Genomic DNA, 21670 nt, shown 5'->3' with positions numbered 1-21670 from the left:
TGGAATTCTTTGAAGAAATAACAAGCAGGATAGACAAAGGAGAATCAGTGGATGTTGTTTACTTGTATTTTCAGAAGGCCTCTAACAAGGTGCTATATATGAGGCTGCTTAACAAGATAAGAGCCCATGGTATTACAGGAAAGATACTAGCATGGTTAGAAGATTGGCTGACTGGCAAGAGACAAAATGTTGGAGTAAAGAGGGCCTAATCTGGTTGGCTACCAGTGCCAAGTAGTGTGCTGCAGGGGATGATATTGGGACTGCCTTTTTTCATGCTGTAAGTCAAGGATTTGGATGACGCAGTTGATGGCTTTATGGGCAGGTTCACAGACGATACAAAGATGAGTGGAGGGGCAGGTAGTGTTGAGGAGCAAGGATCTGCAGATAACTTGGACAGATTTGGAGAATGGGCAAAGAAGTGGTAGATGGAATATAGTGTGTGGAAGTGTCTGGTCATGCACTTTGGTAGAAGGAATAAAGGGATAGATATTTTCTAAATGGGGAGAAAATTCAAAAATCAGAGGTGCAAAAGAACTTGGGAGTCCTTGTGAACTTGCTGGTTGAGTCAGTGTCAAGGAAGGCAAATGGATTATTAGCATTCATTGAGAGAGGACTAGAGTATAAGAACAAGGATGTGATACTGAGGCTTTATAAGGCACTGGTCAGACCACACTTGGAGTATTGTGAGTAGTTTTGGGCCCCTTATCTAAGAAAAGATGTGCTGGTATTGGGGAGGGTCCAGAGGTAGTTTATGAGAATAATTCCAGCAATGAAAGGGTTAACATATGAGGAGCATTTGATAACTCTGGGCCTGCACTCATTGGGGTTTAGAAGAATTGGGGGGGGAGGATCTCATTGAAACCTATTTAATATTGAAAGGCCTAGATGCAGTGGATGTGGAGAGAATGTTCTATAATGGGGGAGTCTAGGACCAGAGGACAGAGGCTCACAATTGAGAGATGTCCATTTAGAGTGGAGATGAGAAGGAATTCATTTACCCAGAGGGTTGTGAATCTGTGGAATTAATTGCCTCAGATGACTGTGGAGGCTAGGTCATTGAGTATATTTAAAGCAGGAAGTTCTTTGGTTAGGCAGGGTGTAAAAGTTTATGGGGAGAAGGCAGGAGAATGAAGTTGAGAGGGGTGATAAATCAGCCATGATGGAATGGCAGACCAGACTTGATGGGCCTAGTGGTATAATTCTGCTCCTATGTCTTATGATCTTATGTAAATTGCCCTTAATGTGTATGTGAGTGGAAGAATTTTGGGGGAGTTAATGAGTGTGTGTAGAATAAACAATGGATTAATGTAGGATTAGTGTAAATGGGTTGATAATGTCTAGCACAAACTTGGTGAGCTGAAGGGCCTGTTTCTATGCTGTATCTCAGTATGACTCAATAACTTCTGGGAAAAGTATGGCCAGGTTATCAGTCTCTACAAATTGTGTCAAATTGTGACAGGCTTTTACCCTTCTGGCAATAGAATTTCAAGCTCCTACTTTGTCATTGAAAGCTGTTCATATGAAGCTTTCCTTATGAGAGTAAACCTTTTCGCCACAGGGACAAATGCTGTCCCACACCAGGATAGCAACATCCATGAACATTGACATATGTTCAAGCAAATACCAGGCATCAATTGTTGCAGGCCACAACCATCTAACTGTTCATTTTTATCATGAAAGATGTTTGTACCTGCCACCAAGAGTATCAAGGACAACAAAAAGCCCAAGTGCAGCAAAATCTCATGTCGTCTCATTTTTGTGTTCCAATCTATGTTAAATCTCTAATCATTTATTCCTTATATTCTCTCTTCATTTTCCTCAATAGCTTGCTTACTACAAGCGGAACTAGTGAATTATGAGCGGGTGAAGGAATATTGTCTCAAGGTCCTGAAGAAGGAAGGGGATAACTTCAAGGCTCTGTATCGCTCTGGTGTGGCCTACTACCACCTTGGAGATTATGACAAAGCGCTATATTATCTGAAGGAAGCAAGGAACCGAGAGCCAACAGGTAAGGGATCTTTTTTTTCCTCTATCTAACTTGAGATGCATACAGATATGTGCAGAGTTAAGTGTATTCTCCATTTTGTTTCTCAGACATATTGAACCAAATGAGAGGGAGACATTTAATGTGACACTTTAATTTAAAAAAAACGTGCTGCACAAGGAAGCTCTGATCATCATGGTCTTCCTGCCATTGGAGGCTGGTTCTCTCTCAATAGTTTCATGTTATTTAATGCTGGACTACAAAAGAGCTACGTAATTGACGATATCCCCGAGTAAAACTGAGACGCTAATTTCCCTATGATTCAAGCAAGACTGTAACATTTACCTTTTGTAGTGTGGGATGCATTTCCATTAAGCTTTCTGGAACAAAGGCTGGGGATAAGAAGGGTGGATTCCTCTTCACAGACATAAGGTACTGCAGATGCTGGAAATCCAGAGCAACACCCAAAATGCTGGAGAAACTCAGCAGATCAAGCATCAACGTTCTGGGCCGAGACGAAGGGTCTTGATGAAGAGTCTCGGCCTGAAAAGTCAACTGTTTATTCCCTCTATAGATACTGCCTGACCTACTGAGGTCCTCCAGGATTTTGTGTGTTGCGGTGGATTCCTGTTACCACTTCCATCACCTTGGACTTTTGAGTAAAGGGAGTTAGTGCTGTGCTCCTTTGTGTGGGGCTCTGGAGGTAGGAAAGGATATTTTCAACGCACAGTGATCAGTTAGGGTGGTGGGGCCCAGTGAATTGCTGAGGGGGTAGGTTATTTAATGCTTCAGAAGCTGGTGATGAGCTGTCTCAGGACTCTGTCAGTCTGACAAATGGTTTCAGTCATATAAAGCATTGAGGGTGTTAATCTTGCATAGTAACTAGGTTTGGGGCCTTTTGGTCATTGTATTATTGAAGTAGACAGAAGACATGAACCAAGCAGCTTCTTATGCCTACACTTGGAGCTAATTTTCTTGCGCTGTTATGGAAGTATTCTTGAGACACAGATTATGTGGGGAAGAAAGAAAATACTTTTGAAGAATTTCACATGTTCAGTAATTTTAAAAAATGTTGGACACATTCAGCAGGTCAGGCAGTGGAGAGAAACATAATTACCATTTCAAGTTGGAGACTCTTTGTTAGAAATGCACATGTGATGGAGAGTTAGAAATTCAGCTTTAGTAACTCGTAAGGGAAGACCTGTGAAATGAATATTACTGATCCTTATTGCTTTCGAAATGTTTGAAATGGATCTGTTCTTTTGTACTGTCTGAGCTGTTCTACTACAATGCTAGAAGGGCAGAATTTCAATGCTCTCATTCTTAAACTCCCATTGGGCCACTTGTACCTGATTATGTTGATTTGGTATCTCCATGGCTGCCAACCACACCAAGTTGCGGTACAAAAAAATATTGTGCAGGATTGAGGGGTATGATATCACCACTGTTCCAAGGGTTGAACGTTGCTCCAAAATGTCACTTATTTTGTTTACTGTCAGTATCAGAGAAAAATAGGTAACAGAAAAATTTACCTGCTCTTCAATGAGATTTCCTGAAACATGAACTCTCACAGTTCTACTTGCAAGTCAAAATGGCAACAATTTAATTGTTTCTGAGAGGCTGAAGGTATGAGGACATTTAATGGAGGAAGGCGTAATGTCTGAGTTAGCTTGAAGTCAGGCGTGTGCTGAATCTTCTGAATATCAGGTTTGAACCCTAATCTGATGAATTTGCTTGAGATACTTCCATATCAAGTTTGATGAAAGTTGGTAAATTGGCTTATTATTGTCAGATATGCCAAGGTACAGTGAAAAACCTCTGTTCATACAGATCAATTCACCACATCAGTACATGTAGGTAGTACGAGGGAAAGGCAATATACAAACACTAGGGTGCAAGGATATGATGAGGTAGATTGTGAGGGCAAGAATCGAGAATCCGTTCTTTATTTACTGGGAAACTATTCAGTAGTCTTATAACAGTGGGACAGAAACTCCCCTCGAGTGTGCTGGTACGTGCTTTCAGGGTTTTGTATCTTCTGTCTGATTTGGGGGGGGAGGAGGTGCTGAAGAAGTGAGAATATGAAGAACACTGAGGCTGTCTACCAGAAGAGTCAGAGCCGTCTCTATTTCCTGAGGAGACTGAGGTCCTTTAACATCTGCCAGATGATGCTGAGGTGAGTCTGTGGTGGCCAGTGCGATCATGTTTGCTGTTGTGTGCTGGGGCAGCAGGCTGGGGACAGCAGGTTGAGGGTAGCAGACACCAACAGAATCAACAAACTCATTCGTAAGGCCAGTGATGTTGTGGGGATGGAACTGGATTCTCTCACGGTGGTGTCTGAAAAGAGGATGCTGTCTAAGTTGCATGCCATCTTGGTCAATGTCTCCCATCCACTATATAATGTACTGGGTGGGCACAGGAGTACATTCAGCCAGAGACTCATTCCACCGAGATGCAGCACAGAGCGTCATAGGAAGTCATTCCTGCCTGTGGCCATCAAACTTTACAACTCCTCCCTTGGAGGGTCAGACACCCTGAGTCGATAGGCTGGTCCTGGATTTATTTCATAATTTACTGGCATAATTTACATATTACTATTTAACTATTTATGGTTTTATTACTATTTATTATTTATGGTGCAACTGTAACGAAAACCAATTTCCCCCTGGAATCAATAAAGTATGACTATGACTATGAATGTTACTCTACGAGGGGAGATTGATAAGTTCGTGGCCTAAGATAGAAGGAGTTAATCTTAGAAAACCTAGCACATTTATTTTTCAACATAGTCCCCTCCTACATTTACATGCTTAGTCCAGTGGTCATGGAGCATACAGATCCTTCTTTGTAGAAGTCGACGTCTTGGATCTCCAGAAGTGGTCTACAGCAGGGGCTATTGATAAGGTAGAAGAAGATGAGTTATTAACTTCAAATTTTCTGCATTATCATTCAAAGAGTTGAACGGCACATGCATATAACGAGAGCGTCTTGGACCTCCAGGTGGTCCACAGCAGGGGTGATTGATAAGTTTGTGACCTAAGGTAGGAGGAGATGAGTTATACAGCTCTCATTACATGCACGTGGTATACAGACTTACTAATCAGACCTTAAAAGCAAGCGAGGCCCCAGCACTGATCCCTGCGGAACACCACTGATCACATACCTCAAGTCAGAACAACAACCCTCCACCACTTCCCCTCTCAATAAGTAAGATCCCCACAGGCCCTGGGGACTCTATAACCTTGAAATTCTTCAAACGATCACAACTTCCTCCTTCCTGATAGCAACATGTTCCTCCCCAATCTCACTCTCCCCCCACATCTTTCCCCCTTGATGAATATCAATGCAAAGTACTCATTTAGTATCTCACTTGCTTCCTCTGGCTCCAAGTATAAATTTCCTTCTTTATGCTTAACTGGTCATATCGTCTTCCCAGCTACCCTCTTGTTTCTAATGAACGTTTAAGATGTCTTGGAATTGTCATTAATGCTACTCACCGAAGACATTTCATGGCCTACTTTTAGCGCTCTTATTTAAGTTTTTTTTTTTCCCTGCTTCCTTCATATTCAAGTGTCCTGTCTGATTCCAGCTTCCTAAACTTTACATATGTTTCCTTTTCCTCTTTGACTATATTTACAACATCTCCTCATCCAAGGTTGCTGAACCTTGATCATCCTTCTTCCTGCTCACAGGAACTTGTTGGTCCTGAATTCTGAATAGCTGGTCTTTGTACAACAGCCGTGTATCCGATGTGGATTTGCCCACAAACAGCCACTCCAAATCGATTCCCTAATTGAATTGAATTGACTTTATTACTTACATCCTTCATGTACATAAGTAAAAATCTTTATGTTACAATGTGTGATTTATAGTAATTTATAATAAATAGTATGTACAATAGGACAGTAACAAGATGGTTAAATATGAACAGTCAATATAACATCGAAATACAGTTGTGTCAGCATGAATTAAGCAGTCTGATAGCCTGGTGGAAGAAGCTGTCCCACAGCCTGTTAGTCCTGGCTTTTATGCTGCGGTACCATTTCCCAGATGGTAGCAGCTGCTACCTAATGCTGTTATAACTATCTTTTGCCTTTATTCAGAGACCAGGGAATCAATGAAACTAGAAAGCTTCAAAATTTCAAGATTCAGGTTTCTTTGTCACGTGTACTTCGAAACATAGTGAAAAACGCCAATTGCGTTAACAAGCAACACACCCAAGGATGTGCTGGGGGCAGCCCACAAGTGTGGCCACACATTCTGGTGCCAACATAGCTTACCCACAATGCTTGGCAGAACATTACACAGAACACAACAAGCAACAAATAACAACAGCAAAATCAAGCTACATTCCTCCCTCCTACTCACACAGATAGACAGTCAATTTTACACCAGGATAGGCCTCCTGCTCCAGCTTTTAGCAGACACAGACTCAGGCTTGAGGACTGGGGTTCAACCTCCACAGTGGACCAGCAGACTCAGCTCCCACCAATGGGCCTCCACTTGCATTGTACACAAGGAAAGCCGTGCGTTCTTCCTCAGCTGGCTAAAATAATTCTGGACTTGTGGACTAGAAAAAGATATGAAAGGTTCTTGTGCAATAGACAATTTGATCCACTAAAGTTTATCCTTATTAATTCCAGGCTCCCCGGCCTCAATCTTTGGAACAACTCTGCTGATTTTGCCACAGTTATATTTCCTGATGAGATCATAACAAATCCTCATCAACCTTTGCAATATCGAATCTTAAAGGCCAGAATTATTTTGAGCTATTCAGAATGTATGTTATCAGGAAATACTCAGTTGGATCATCTTTCTCCGAGTGCAATTCCCCCTTAAAATTTCAGTCCCTTCCACTTATTAAGGAATGTATTCCAGTGACCCACAGGGCTGAGATGTTACTAAGGATGTGGAAGAGATTGGTGAGATGATCTGAAGACTGAAAATGCAAAGGTATTGGCAGCCTGATGTCCAAATCAAATTAACTACAGGTCACCTTTCAGATATTTTTGGCAGGTTCCTTGCCCAAGATTCAGTCTGATGGACAAATGTCACCAATGTAATAGGTCCAATGGCTCAAGGCCACAGATAGAACATAAAATAATTCAGCACAGGAACAGGCCCTTTGGTGCTGATGCTTCCAGAGCATGATGCCAAATTAAACCAATACTTAATGCCTGCACATGGTCTCTATCTCTCCATGCAAGTGCCTATCTGAATATCTGTTGAACACCACTGTCATATCTGCTTTCACTACCACCTGAGGCAGCTTGTTCCAAACACCTATGTAAGGGTGGAAGAAAATCAGAGCAGAGGGGATTAGAAATGTCGAGAGGTTGGGAAAAGCCCTGTGGGATACCATGATGGAGATCGGGGAGGGTGGACTTGTGAAAACGGCAGGGTCATCACAAAGGCAGTTAGATGCAGAGACTGAAGGAGTTTAGAGTCAGGAGGGATCATCATGAGTGGGCCACTTTTTAACAATGTTTCACATCATCCAGGGACAAGGGAAGAAGCAAAGAAAGTATACACAGTTGTGTGCTGCAGGAATTAAAATAGGGTAGTGCAAGTAGGTTGTTGGGCTGGGGGGAGGAATCCTGTGGGGCAATGAAGAGTTCATCAACTGGGGGGAGGAATCCTGTGGGGCAATGAAGAGTTCATCAACATATTGCTGTAGTTGTAAAAAAAAAAAGGCAAGACAGCGGCTATACTTCATTAGGAGTTAGAAGAGATTTGACGTGCCAACAAATACACTCAAAAACTTCTATAGTTGTACCGTGGAGAGCGTTCTGACAGGCTGCATCACTGTCTGGTATGGAGGGGCACAGGACTGAAAGAAGCTGCAGAGGGTTGTAAATCTAATCAGCTCCATCTTGGGCACTAGCCTACAAAGTACCGAGAACATCTTTAGGGAGCGGCGTCTCAGAAAGGACCTCCAGCACCCAGGGCACGCCCTTTTCTCACTGTTACCATCAAGTAGGGCAGGGGTCCCCAACCTTTTTTGCACTGCAGACCGGTTTAATATTGACAGTATTCTTGTGGACCAGCTGACTGGGTGGGTGTTAAATAGGGTTAAAATCACCTCAACATGTGCAGAGTGACAAAGCTTGTCAGAGAATTTTGCAGCATCTAGGTCAGTTGCAAAAATGGAATTTAATTTGGACAAGTGTGAAGTGTTGCACTCTAGAGGACACATCTAAGAGGAAAATATGCAGTAAGTGGCCCTGACGAGCATTGATGTACACAGGGGTAATAGGGTGTAGCACAGTTCAATACGAAGGAGAGTATGAAACAAATGCATATTTTTGCTTCAATTTTCTTTTCATTTAATTTCTTGCAAAAGTGTCCTCATGAGAAAAACTACACCTTAAAATATTTTAAAATTTTCAGAGTCAGTGGGCAGACTTCATATAAATCAGAAGAGCAAGGAGAGAGTTAATAATAACCTTCTAGATTCACTCCTTCAAGGACACAAAGCTGGTATCTTTACTGGACTGGGAATATTCATGGCTCAAGCCTTTGGCTTTGAATTCCCTGTTTAAGGTCAGGCAGATAAACGTAGTTTATGCTTTTGACGATCCAGTGAGTGATGGCATGTGGGCTTACGCAGTGATGCCAGACAATGCATAATTCTTATCTGATGTCACTTGCACAGAATTCTAGCTTGCACTCAAAATGCTGAAGGCAGTGCGAACCAGAAGTTGAATTAATTTTGGTGTTAGTTAAGGGGCTGCCAAAGAGTCGGAAGCATCAAGCTAGGTCTGGGTTTGTGTCTTTAAATTTCTATCGGTATTAAGCTCTCACCCACTCCCTGCCCCACACTTGTCATCCTCTTCAGGGCGCCTTTCACCTGCATCGTCCCCTCCCCAGAATCCCTATTTGCCAGCACAGTCTCTCACCACCTCACTTCGTCTAACAAGGTGTGAAATCACAGGATGTTAACATGGGCCAAATTGCTTTTATTTAGAACTGTTCTCATCAAATGGGGGCTGGTACCTACTAAAAGGAGACAGGGCCTCTGTGTAGCATCTTGAATGTAGCACAGTACTCCTTTAATGTTGCTCCCAGTGTCAGCCTGACTTCCGTTTTCTTCTCTCTGAAATGAGGCAGGAACTTAATACGTTTCAGTTCAGAGGCACGATGGGCTCTGACTGAGCCACAGCTGTTACCATTCAACAAAATGGTACAGACCCTCATTATTTCTCCACTACTTGCATATTTCCTCCATATGCAACACACTATGATCCTCTTGGTGGTCAGATAGTCCATGAGCGCTAAAACTTCGGGTTTACATGAGCATGTTGTGGTGGACACGTGGGCAAGGGAGCAGTTATGAGCCAACATGTTAAGGGAGAAAGTGGAGGAAATGTGAAAAGGGTTAGTAGCACAGGAACTGTGCAGTTCTGGATCAAAAGTCAGTGAGATCTACAGGAAAAATCATGGGTATTATTGGTGGGGAACTGGGTTAGGATTAGTGTGGAGGTAGAATGATACTGGTTCAAACCGATCATAGTCATACTTTATTGATCCCGAGGGAAATTGGGTTTCGTTACAGTTGCACCAACCAAGAATAGAGTATAAATATAGCATATAAAACCATAAATAATTAAATAATAATATGTAAGTTATGCCAGGAAATAAGTCCAGAACCAGCCTATTGGCTCAGGGTGTCTGACCCTCCAAGGGAGGAGTTGTAAAGTTTGATGGCCACAGGCAGGAATGACTTCCTATGACGCTCAGTGTTGCATCTCGGTGGAATGATCAAATCATTGCATTGAGGTAGTATAATGTAAAAAAATAACAATGCAGAATAAAGTGCGACAGCCACAGAGAAAGTGCAATGCAGATAAACAATGAGATGCAAGATCTTAACAAGGTAGAATGTGAGGTCAAGAGTCCATCTTATTGTACTAGGGAACCATTCAATAGAATTGTATCAGTTGGTTAGATACAACCCTTGAGCCTGATGGTACATACTTTCAAGATTTTGTAAATTCTGGCCAATGGGAGAGGGGAGAAGAGTCAGTGTTTGGAGTGGGTGGGCTTTTTGATTGTGCTGGCTAGTCTACTGAGCAGCAAGAAGTATAGACAGAGTCCATTGGAGGAAGCTGGTTTCTGTGATGTGCTGAACTGTGTCCGCAACTGTCTGTAGCTTCTTGTGGTCACATGCAGAGCAATTGCCATACCAAGCCATTATGCATCAGATGGGAAGCTTTCTATGGTGTATTGATAAAAATTGGTAAGGGTTGACAGAAACATGCCAAATTTCTTTAACCCGCTAAACTTCTTTAGTGGATTGTTGGCCAGGGTGCTTGTTCTCACTTAGTAGTTTCTACTAAAAGGGGAAATTTATAAATGTTGGCTTTGGCATCTGATTATTGGATCAATTACTGGAAATGCTGCAGCTGGAAAATTTCTTCCACATTTTTTAACACCTAATGAACAATTTGTTCATCTCATTCTCAATGTACATCTATGTATCCATGCATTTCTGATTTTGCTTTAAAATTACGTTCCAGCATATTTTGCTCCCTTTCTCCATTTCTATTAAAACTCTCTCATTATTGAGACATGATGTCCTTTATCTGCGTTTTGATTTATTACCGTCTGAGGCAGCAATAATCTCTTGTGTCTTCTAAACAAACTACAATTGATTCCATTTTACCTCAACATTATTAGCTTTGACTTTTCTCTTTTATTTCATGAGTTCAAAGGACCCTGTTTCATCATCCTCCTTGTCCAATTAATTTTTCCACAAATATTTTCACTGCATTAAATTCCAGAGACATTGAAAGTTGCATAAAAGTATATTTGGGTTTTAATTAGGTATGCGGCCTACTTTATGAGTGCATGATAACCTGTGTGAAGCAAGTTCAAGTATTCCAGACATTTTTGACAATAGCAAACCCCAGTTCAACTGTCAAGAACTTTGTGGCCTCCAGCTGAATGACACTGTTGCACTGGTAAGGCCAAATACTAATTTCCTATTGATAATTGGCCTTGCAAAGGATTGTCATTTACATTTGGTGCTGCTGCCTCATAACTCCACGGAACTGAGTTCAGTCCTATTCGTAGGTGCTGTCTCTGGTGTTTGTACATTCTCTCCAGGACCACGTAAGTTCCATTAGCTGCTATCATTTTCTCCCGAATCACAAGGATACAGTGATAGATTAATTGGTTATTGGTACATCAGTGAACAACACTAGAACAGGCAACATTCTCCAGATGGTCCATAAAATTGTTTCTTTCACTTTTATGTCTTTTTCTTCTCAAAGTGGTTCTGGTTCCTTTGGAGTCTATGATCTACAGTTTGATGGCGTGCTTTAGGGCTGATTGAATGATCTGGTGCTTTGTTGTCTCTGAGAAGGTTCCACGGGGTGAGCAACCTTGGGGTCAAGAAGCTGAGAGATGGGACGTGAACCCATGATTTCTTGCTGATCTCGCCAATTCAAATGTTGAGGAAGTTTAAAAACATCAAGACAGGTGCGGGAAGTGAGCAAGTGTTCAGTGCTGTCTACCAGCCTCTCGTTGCTGCCGGAGGAAGATGTCTGTTTGTGATAGTCCTTCTCTCCCTCTCACTCACTGATCCCGAAGGAAGACCCTCTGATTGAGTGGTCTGTCTGTTTCCCTTGATGCTGTCGGCGGATGGGAACGAAGCTCTGGGCCTGCAGTTTGTGGATTGAACTGATTGCTCCTTTTCTGGTGCTATTTTACTATTCTGGGTGACATTGGATTGGGGTAGCCTGCAGATAATAAGCACTGATCTGAACTGAAAATGAACTGTTTTGATTTTGTTTTTTAAATTCTGTGTTTTTGCTTGTTTTTTCTTCTTGCCGTTTGCGAGATTTGTTTTCTGTGCATGGGAGGGTGATGTTTATCTTTGAACAGGTTCCATGGTGTTTCTTTGCTTCATGGCTCTCTGTGGGGAAGACGAATCACTCAGGGTTGTATACTGCATACATACTGTACTCTGATAATAAATGTACTTTGAATCCTTTGTGTCCTTTGAAATGCGCATGGAAAAGAGCTGCAAGTGAATTTGATTGGCATGTGAGAAAGAATGAGAATGTCATTGAAAAATGCTTTAAAAATGGGTAGGTGAATTTACAAAGGCCAAAATTTCATAGCTGAGGTCACTCATAAGCTAGGAATCCTCCATAATAACAATTGGGCCAACTACTTCAATATAAGTCTGATTAGATAGCCCAGAGAGGGGCAAACAGCAGACAGTTCAGCTTAATTACATATTATTGTTTCTTATATCTTTTGACCTAGAGGCAGGCAGGCATTCAGTTTACTGAGTCTATACTTTTATCTCAAAGTGGTCCCATTAACCCCTTTTTAAACGCAAACAACAGGAATTCTGCAGATGCTGGAAATTCAAGCAACACACATCAAAGTTGCTGGTGAACGCAGCAGGCCAGGCAGCATCTGTAGGAAGAGGTGCAGTCGACATTTCAGGCCGAGACCCTTCGTCAGGACTACTGAAGGAAGAGTGAGTAAGGGATATAAAAGTTGGAGGGGGAGGGGGAGATCCAAAATGATAGGAGAAGACAGGAGGGGGAGAGATGGAGCCAAGAGCTGGACAGGTGATTGGCAAAAGGGGATACGAGAGGATCATGGGACAGGAGGTCTGGGAAGAAAGACAGGGGGGGGGGGGGACCCAGAGGATGGGCAAGAGGTATATTCAGAGGGACAGAGGGAGAAAAAGGAGAGTGAGAGAAAGAATGTGTGCATAAAAATAAGTAACAGATGGGGTACGAGGGGGAGGTGGGGCCTTAGCGGAAGTTAGAGAAGTGGATGTTCATGCCATCAGGTTGGAGGCTACCCAGACGGAATATAAGGTGTTGTTCCTCCAACCTGAGTGTGGCTTCATCCTTACAGTAGAGGAGGCCGTGGATAGACATGTCAGATGAAGCCACACTCAGGTTGGAGGAACAACACCTTATATTCCGTCTGGGTAGCCTCCAACCTGATGGCATGAACATCGACTTCTCTAACTTCCGCTAAGGCCCCACCTCCCCCTTGTACCCCATCTGTTACTTATTTTTATGCGCACATTCTTTCTCTCGCTCTCCTTTTTCTCCCTCTGTCCCTCTGAATATACCTCTTGCCCATCCTCTGGGTCCCCCCCCCCCTTGTCTTTCTTCCGGGACCTCCTGTCCCATGTTCCTCTCGTATCCCTTTTTGCCTATCACCTGTCCAGCTCTTGGCTCTATCCCTCCCCCTCCTGTCTTCTCCTATCATTTTGGATCGCCCCCTCCCCCTCCAACTTTCATATCCCTTACTCACTTTTCCTTCAGTTAGTCCTGACGAAGGGTCTCGGCCTGAAACGTCAACTGTACCTCTTCCTAGAGATGCTGCCTGGCCTGCTGCGTTCACCAGCAACTTTGATGTGTGTTCCATTAACCCCTTTCCCCTATTTTCTATCCCTTGCCTATCAACTTTCCTTTGATTGTCACCCAGCTAGGCAACAGGCAATTTACATGTTTGATATAGCTTTGTGTACCTGTTATAGTCATTATCAGTTTCAATGTAGCTGTGCTTTATACATCTAAAGCTCATAACCAAAAATACATAATTTTGGAAAATAATAATCATGACCCAAGAAAATGCCCACAAAGTGAAGCAAAAATGAAAATGTAAAACTTTAATCTTCACTTTATTTTTTAGCTAGCATCTAGTTTTAGTGTGTTTTACTGTGCATAATCTCTACAATGTTACATCAAAAGGATGAGCTAGTTAGAGCAGACTTGATGGGCTGAATGGCCTAATTCTGCTCCTATGTCTTCAATAGACATGTCATGGTGATCACTCACAGCTATGGAGTAAAGCAGAACGTCACGTCTGAGAAACATTTAGATCAATACTGGGAGGTTTCAAGCCACTTACGTACCAATCATCTATGGGAAGAAAATGTAATTAGACTTCCATCTACATACAATTGAACTATTTAAGTGTTTTGCTATTTCCAAGTGGCACTTTGCAACATTCAGATTTACTTTTGTAAAATTGATGGAGATGGATGAATTTTCTCAGAAGTTCTGCCTGGTGTTCTCCACTTCAGGTCTGTTGACATGGATGTGTGTGTGAGAGCAGTGAGTTCCCTTCATTTCCTTCCCAATTTAACACAAATACAGCTTCTTTGACTTGTATCATGGTCCAGGTCAGACAAATGAATTGTAAAATCAGCCAGGCTCACTAATGAGTGCAGCTGTGCAGCCACGTCGGTCCTGGTCGACTGTATTTCTATCCAATTTACATCTGGTAAATTAGGTTTATAGGGACAGATGAAACACCCCATGGGACAAGGTACAGCCAGTCGAGTACTCTGTATCTCATGAACATTGCTGTCATGCTATAATAACATCTATATTCTGGGTGGAGCACAAGTATAAAATGGATATTTCTGAATGAACCCTTTGTCTGGTGCACACTATGATTCAAAGCAGAAAGAGATTTATTAGTCACTAGGAATTGCAGTAGAATTGAACTGACGTGCACTGCCTACTTGGCTTAAGGGAACAGACTAATGGACAAGGTTCCATTAGGGTTGCAAGTACTCATTTGCCGGGAGTTTTCCTGTTTTGAAGGATCCCGTGAGCAGTCCAGGAGAACCTCATGGGAATGCTCACAAAGAGGCCCACGCTGCTTCTGCGCAGGCACAACCTGTCTTGGTAAAACTGCACCAGGTATTTTGAGGCTTGCAGAGCACATAAAATTGTAAGCACAGCACTTGTTTCTGCTGACTGATATATTTTGAATCAATGGAAGATGGATGGAGAGGGTGCATATACTGTACAATTTCCATCTGTTATTTAAATCTCATGGACTGCAAAGGTGCCCAAGAGACTTCCTTGTTCTTCTCTTACTACCCTGAGATTCAGTAGAGAGGAACAGGAAATCTCTTAGGTTCTACTGGAACTTGGAATGCTAAAGTCTCTTAAAAAATTTAGAGGTTTTTTTCTCTACCTGTTTTCCCCTTCCTGAATTTATCTGTGGAGTTTTCAGGTGCTTCCTCCTGATTTTGGCAATAAAAAAATCAAAGGAAAAGAAAATATAGTGTCAAGTTTGTCCCAGAATTCATTATGGTTGTATATGCCCTACGTTAGAATATTTCATTGAGAGTTTTGATAGTTGTGTGTTGGCCAGTTTATTAGATTATGAGAATACTCAGACCTCTTTTATTGTCATTTAGAAATGCACACATACATTAAGAAATGATACAATGTTTCTCCGGAGTGATATTACAGAAAACAGGACAAACCAAAGACTAACGCTGACAGAACCACATAATTATAACATATAATTACAGCAGTGCAAAGCTGCTGTAACTTAGTAAGTTCAATAGATAGTACAGATGTGCACTGCATGCCTCTTGTTTGGATACTCAGCTTACAAAGTTCAGATATTGTGACAGCATTCTGCTGGACTGACATTCACTGAACAACACAAGCGACATGCTGGAGGAACTCAGCAGGCCAGGCAGCATCTGTGGAAAAGAGTAAACAGTCGAGGTTTCAGGCTGAGACCCTTCATCAGGACTGGGGGAGAAAAGATGAGAAGTCCGAGCAAGAAGCTGGAGGTAGAGGAGAAAGAGGTACAAGGTAGTAGGTGGTAGATGAAACTGGGAGAAGGAGAGGGGTGAAGTTGATTGGTGAAAGAGGTCAAGGGCTGCAGGTGGGGGAATCTGATAGGGGAGGACAGAAGACCATGGAAGACAGGGAAGGGGGAGAAGCACCAGAGGGAGGTAATGGGCAGGTGAGGAGGTAAGGTGACAGAGGGGAATAGGAAAGGTGAAAGGGGGGAGGCATTACTGGAAGTTTGAGAAATCGGTGTTCGTACTATTAGGATGGAGGCTACCCAGACAGAATATAAGGTATCCTCCAGCCAGAGTGTGGCTTCATTCTGGTAGTAGAGGAGACTATAGACTGATATGTCAGATTGGGAATGGGAAGTAGAATAGAAATGGCCAATGAGAGATACCACTTTTTCAGGCAGACTGAGTGTAGGTGCACATCAGAGTGGTCTCACCGATATACAGGAGGCCACTGGATACAGTAGATGACCCCAACAGACCCTATCCTTGTTGCTGCACTACCATTCTTGTGTATGAGTTACAAGGTTGTGGGTTCAAGCTTCATCTACAAAGTACAATCACCTCATTGACTTCATTAACAGTCCAGGGATGGAGAGGGTCAACCAGTTACCAATGGTAGAATACTGTAGCAACCTGCCTTGTGAAGCAAAGTCAATGAAGAAGGATCTTCTTTTGACACTTTTGTGTTCAGGTGGAGGGTATTGGAAACTTATACTTTAGCATATCCACTGAAAGTGCCACCCTAGGTATTCACAGGTTTTCATGGATCCTGCTTTTTAGCTCTAACTCTTTGTAAATCCTATGAACTCCCATGCTCAGCAGGAGGCACTCGATGCCCGTAAAGGGTCCAATTTTGATGTTATACAATGAGCAACTGGGAGAGCAGGTTGAATCTGAATTTGTAAGTTATCAGTTGCTTAACTCAGTACTATTCAATGCTGGTTTAAGGTGGATTACTCAGCCCTAATTTCACAATACATAGCCACACAAGAAGCTCACATATGACCCCCAAAATCATGCTGCTTTGTCAGTTAATTTGTTAGTGTAGATTACCCTGAATGTAGGTGGGTGACAGGACTATTGTATCAGGGTATAGATTAGAGATTAGATTATCTTTATTTGTCACATGTACATCAAAACATACAGTGAAATACATTGCGTGTGCAGCTTCGGGCTCTTATGCCTCCTCCTTGATGATAGTAATGAGAAGAGGGTGTGTCTTGGATGATGAAAGTAACTCATGATATATGCTGCCTCTTGATATAGGTGATGGGTGTGACAGAGACAATGGGTTACAGGGAACTGCGGGGAATTGGATTGATTTGAGAGTAGACAGCAATTCAATGGGCCAAATAGCCTCTGGTATTGTAGAAAAACATGAAAATACAAATATAAAAAAGTAACGTGATGGTTTCTCATCTTTGTTTCCAATTCCCAATGGGGTTTCATTCACTGTTTATCTCTATAACCACTTATAGTCCCTTAACTCGTGAGATTTCTGTACTTACCCAAATCTCCCTCACTGTGAGAACACTAATTTATTTGATCCTTCATTGCTGTATGTGTCTCCAGCTGGCAAGGCACCAAACTCTGAATTTCTTGCCCTTAACCTCTCTGCCTCACCACCTCTCTCCCCTTTTAAGATGTTTGTTCAAGCATTTCCCTTGAATCAGAACCGGAATCTTCATTTATTATCACTATCACATGCTGTGTACTTTGTTGTTTTGCAGCAGCAGGACAACAAAAAATTGCTATAAATTACAATATGAAATAGGAAAACATAAACTGTGCGAAAAGTGAGGTAGTGTTCATGGTCTGTGAGAAATCTGATAGTGGAGGGGGAGCAACTGTTCCTAAAACATATAGACTGTGCTTTCTGGCTCTTGCACCTCCTCCCTGGTGGTAGCAAAGAGAAGAGGGCATGGCCTGGGTGGTGAGGGACTTTAATGAAGGATGACACCCTGTTGAGGCATGTTGAAGATGTCCTTGGTGGTGGGGAGGCTAGGCCCATAATGGAACTGGCTGAGTTTACAACCCTCTGCAGATTTTTCTGATCCTGTGCATTGGTGCCTCCTTATCCTAGACAGTGATTCAACCAGTCAGAATTCTCTCCACAGTGCATCTGTTCAACCTTTTGCGTTCTATTAAAATGTAAAGTACTCTTTTTATTTTGGTATACTGGCTTATTACTCATTCTTTTTTAAATATGTACATGGCACATAGAAGAATCAACTGAAAAAAAAATTCACCGACCAACAGTGTTGAATAATCACTGTTTCAGGACACCTTGCAGACTGTATTTTTCCCAGATCTGTATTCTTCTGACTGCTTTCTGTTGCCACATATCGTGCATACAGAGCTTAACTAGAATTGATTCTCTGTACTATCGCTGATTATCCATTGCTATTATAAGAACATAAAATGAAGCAGGAATCATTCCCTGAAGTCTGCTGTGCAACTCAACAAGATCATGGCTAATCTTTTACATTAACTCTATTTTTTGTCCTATACCTTATTCCTTGATTCCTCTAATACGCAGAAATCTATCAGTCTCATTTTCAAAGGAATCAATGACTAAACCTCCAAATCCCTCCTGATAGAGAATTGCAATGAATCACAATTTTATGAGTGAAGAAAGTTCTTTCATTAAAGTAAGAAATGGGTAAACCTTAATTTTAAGACTATGAAACCAAGTTTTAGGCTCCTCACCCAGGGGGAAATATTGTCCAGTATCTATCCTATGAAGATTTCCAACATAGCACAAAAACAGGCCCTTCAGCCCAACTAGTCTATACTGACTAAGATGTCTCATACTAGTTAGTCCCATTTACCAGTGTTTGGCCCATAATCTTCTGCACCTTCTCTGTCCCTGTACCTGTCCAACTGTAATTCTTCAAAACACTGAATAAAGGGCTCACCTACTTAATTTCCCCTCTTAATTTCCTCTCATATGACAGACCAATCATTCCAGATTGGTGAGAATCTGGTTAATCTTGGGCAGCACGGTAGCCTAGTGGTTAGCACAACGCCTTACAGTATAGGCGGCCTGGGTTCATTTCCCACCACTGCCTGTCAGGAGTTTGTACGTTCTCCCCGTGACCGTGTGGGTCTCCTCTGGGTGTGACGGTGTCCTCCCACAGTCCAGAGAAAATTGGTCATTGTAAGTTTTCCAGTAACTAGGCTAGGATTTAATCAGGGGATTGCTGAGTGGTGTGGAAGGAAGGGCTAGAAGGGCCTTTTCTGTGCTGTATCTCAGTAAAAGTTTTTTTAAAAAAAAACAATTACAAAATTTGCTGCATTCATTCTGGAGCAGGAGTATCCATTCTTCTGATAAGGAGGCCAAAAGTGTACACACTACTCCAGCATGGTCTTACCAAGGGTCTATAATTGTAATAAGATGTTTACATTATACTCAAACTCTTTGGCCTTCTTCCTTTAAATTCTAAATTAATTTTTGTTTCTTATTCCATCCTTATTCTTTAGTTTTAATAACTTGAAATAACATTCAAAGAAGGCCTAGGAGAGGCAGTGTGTGCAAATATGACCCAACTCTAAGAACATAATACACAGCCCTCTGCTGTATGAAATCTAATCACAGGATGGCTGAAGATCTGATGCCTGATCAAAGTAGATGCAAAACGTTTAAGAGAAATTTGTGTTGCTTTGATTGGCATCAGCAATAAGCAAAGTGTGCAGGAAACTCCGGCACAATATTTCCTGAAGAGCTCTGTCCGTTTGCTCCTCTGAATGGCAACAAGATTAGAAGTTGAGGGCAGACCATGCTCTGTTGATATGGTCGAGAATGAGAGTTAGCCTGCCAGCATGGTGCCTGGAATAGGGGAAATCTTTGGTCACTGAAACTGTATTTGTGCAAGCAAACTTTGCAGACTGGGTCATCTTTACACATGTTCTTCTGTTGCAGATACAAATGTGATCAGATACATCCAGCTAGCGGAGATGAAACTCAGCAGAAGCTCACAGAAAGAGAAAGAAGCACTGTAAATGGATCCATTCCTCCAGGATTATGAGCAGACAATTGGAGTGCTGACTGGAGGGCTAGATTTCAGCATAAAACCTTGTTCTGTGGATTGGAGGCTTGCCTGCGCAACACTGACTCTGGTTCCTCAGCTGAAGGACTGCAGCATTGCAGAACGTACCAAGTTCAGCAGCTTTGTGGAATTGGGAGTGGACTGGACAAAAGCCCAGGCTGTGATGTCATTACAAGACCTTAGGCAAGATTGGTTAAGACTTTTTTTATACCTGCCTTGCTTGTCACAGAAGGTTAAACACTGAGAAAGCTCTTTTGATAACAGGAATTGGCAAATATTTATTGAAAACATGAAAGGCAGTGCAGTATCATTCAATAAGAATGGGGAAATAAGTGCTTTTGCAATGACATCACAACAATTCCATAAAATGGTCAACTCCAAATATCCTGACTAAAAACTGGGCAAGCGAGGCCATCTTAAAACAATAGGTTTTGTAGAAATAATACAAAACGTTTGTGCATTCTTGTACATTTGCACTGTCATTTAACCTTTTCTCGTTAAAGGTTTGGGATGGAGGGAAGAGCTGAGAGTGACTATTTATTAATCTAGGTCTTGTTTAAAATAATACACAAGAATTATTATATTAAAATTTAAAAACCCTGTATAGACAGTAAGAGAAAACAAGTATCTACTATTATCAATTTTGATATTTGTGCTTTAAATTAAAAGGTATAACTTTTCCTGAAGTGGAATTAGATGTGATGTGACACGAACATTAAGTATGCTCAGTGGAATGGTTAAAACAAAGTGGATGTGGAACACAATTGTTTGCAGAACTGAAGAACCATGAATTAACATCATTGTGCTTGTCTCAAGTTCCTCTGCCAAATATTTTAGTGAGAACCATTAGGGAAAAAAAGTGCATTTGGAAGCTAGAGAAATGAGAGAGAGAAAGGAAGGAAGGGAGAGAAGGCTGCCAAAAAAAGTCAAGATTTTATATATTTAACTCATAAACTTTAGTTTTTACATCAGTAGACCCCATCAGTTGCAGCACACAAATTCAAACAGGTAGTTCTAACACAACAGGTCTTAGAAATGTTAATACATGCATTGCCTAAGTTAACCAATGGTCACACATTCATTAATGTTATTGGCTTTGAGCTATTTAATGACTATGGGAAACTCTCTCCACAGTCCATCAGGCCCACTGCAAATGAATGCAAAATGACCTCATCATTTAAATGCAAGTGTTCCTAATGCTGCACATCAATTTGCCAAGAACTTGGAAAAGAATTCAGCTTTTCACAGTTACGTTATCAGGAGAGAGCCATGATGTTAATATGGCATAAGAACCAGAAGTCCTGGTATTGCATGGTGAAGGTAATGCAACAGTTGCTGGGTGTTTACACCGTTTTCTGTTCTACTTTATGATTGCACATATTTTGATATCAATGGTACGATAAGTATGTTGTTAAAGGAAGATACAAGATGCAAAATAATTACAGCACAACATTTGCTCTATTAGCCTTTGGTTAATCAGTCCCTTTATAATCTGAGTATTAGTAGTTGTGTTTAGACAGTGCAGTAATCACTCATGGTGGTTTAGAGGAGTGTACTATAAAATATATTTCAAACAAAATGTACTGAATATACCAATAGATGGTCACATTTATGTCAGGAGTTAAGCTGTGTGCTCTTATAACTAAGGAGACATTACTTTTATACAAATCTGAAGATGAAAATGTAGTCTTCAAAACTTGTCATTTCCAACTTCTCAGTTCATAATTAGTAAGTTATAATTCTCTCCCAATTACTTTACCATTTTAAGAGGGTCTTATTACTGGCTGAAAATAAAGCAATTTAACATAATTCCTCAGTCACATCTGAAAGCTCTGAATGTGTTTCAGCTAATAATGTAGAGTTGTGCAGTGCAACAATGGGTCCTTCAGCCAACCACATCCATACAGACCTTTCCGTCCATCTACACTGATCCCATTGGTCTGCATTGGGACCATATCCTCCTGTGCCTTGCCTGTTTAAATGTCAGCTAAACAACTCTTAAACATAGTTAAACATCTAAATTCATCATCTCCTTTT

The 21670-nt window shown here is 41.6% G+C and overlaps 1 protein-coding gene across 1 annotated transcript in view; it reads left to right on the top strand.

The window, feature by feature from the left end:
* LOC140201509 (tetratricopeptide repeat protein 9A) overlaps positions 1 to 20294 on the top strand; it is a 113507-nt gene extending 93213 nt beyond the window's left edge. Inside the window, exons 2-3 of the mRNA XM_072265739.1 lie at positions 1826 to 2008; positions 19507 to 20294. Of these exons, the coding sequence (XP_072121840.1) occupies positions 1826 to 2008; positions 19507 to 19586 (263 nt within the window). The 3' untranslated portion in view covers positions 19587 to 20294. The remainder of the gene's footprint in view (positions 1 to 1825; positions 2009 to 19506) is intronic.
* Positions 20295 to 21670: the final 1376 nt, after the last annotated feature.

This window comes from Mobula birostris, chromosome 1 (genome assembly GCF_030028105.1).
Source record: "Mobula birostris isolate sMobBir1 chromosome 1, sMobBir1.hap1, whole genome shotgun sequence".
NCBI lineage: Eukaryota > Metazoa > Chordata > Chondrichthyes > Myliobatiformes > Myliobatidae > Mobula > Mobula birostris.
This window is presented reverse-complemented; position numbering and strand designations above follow the sequence as displayed.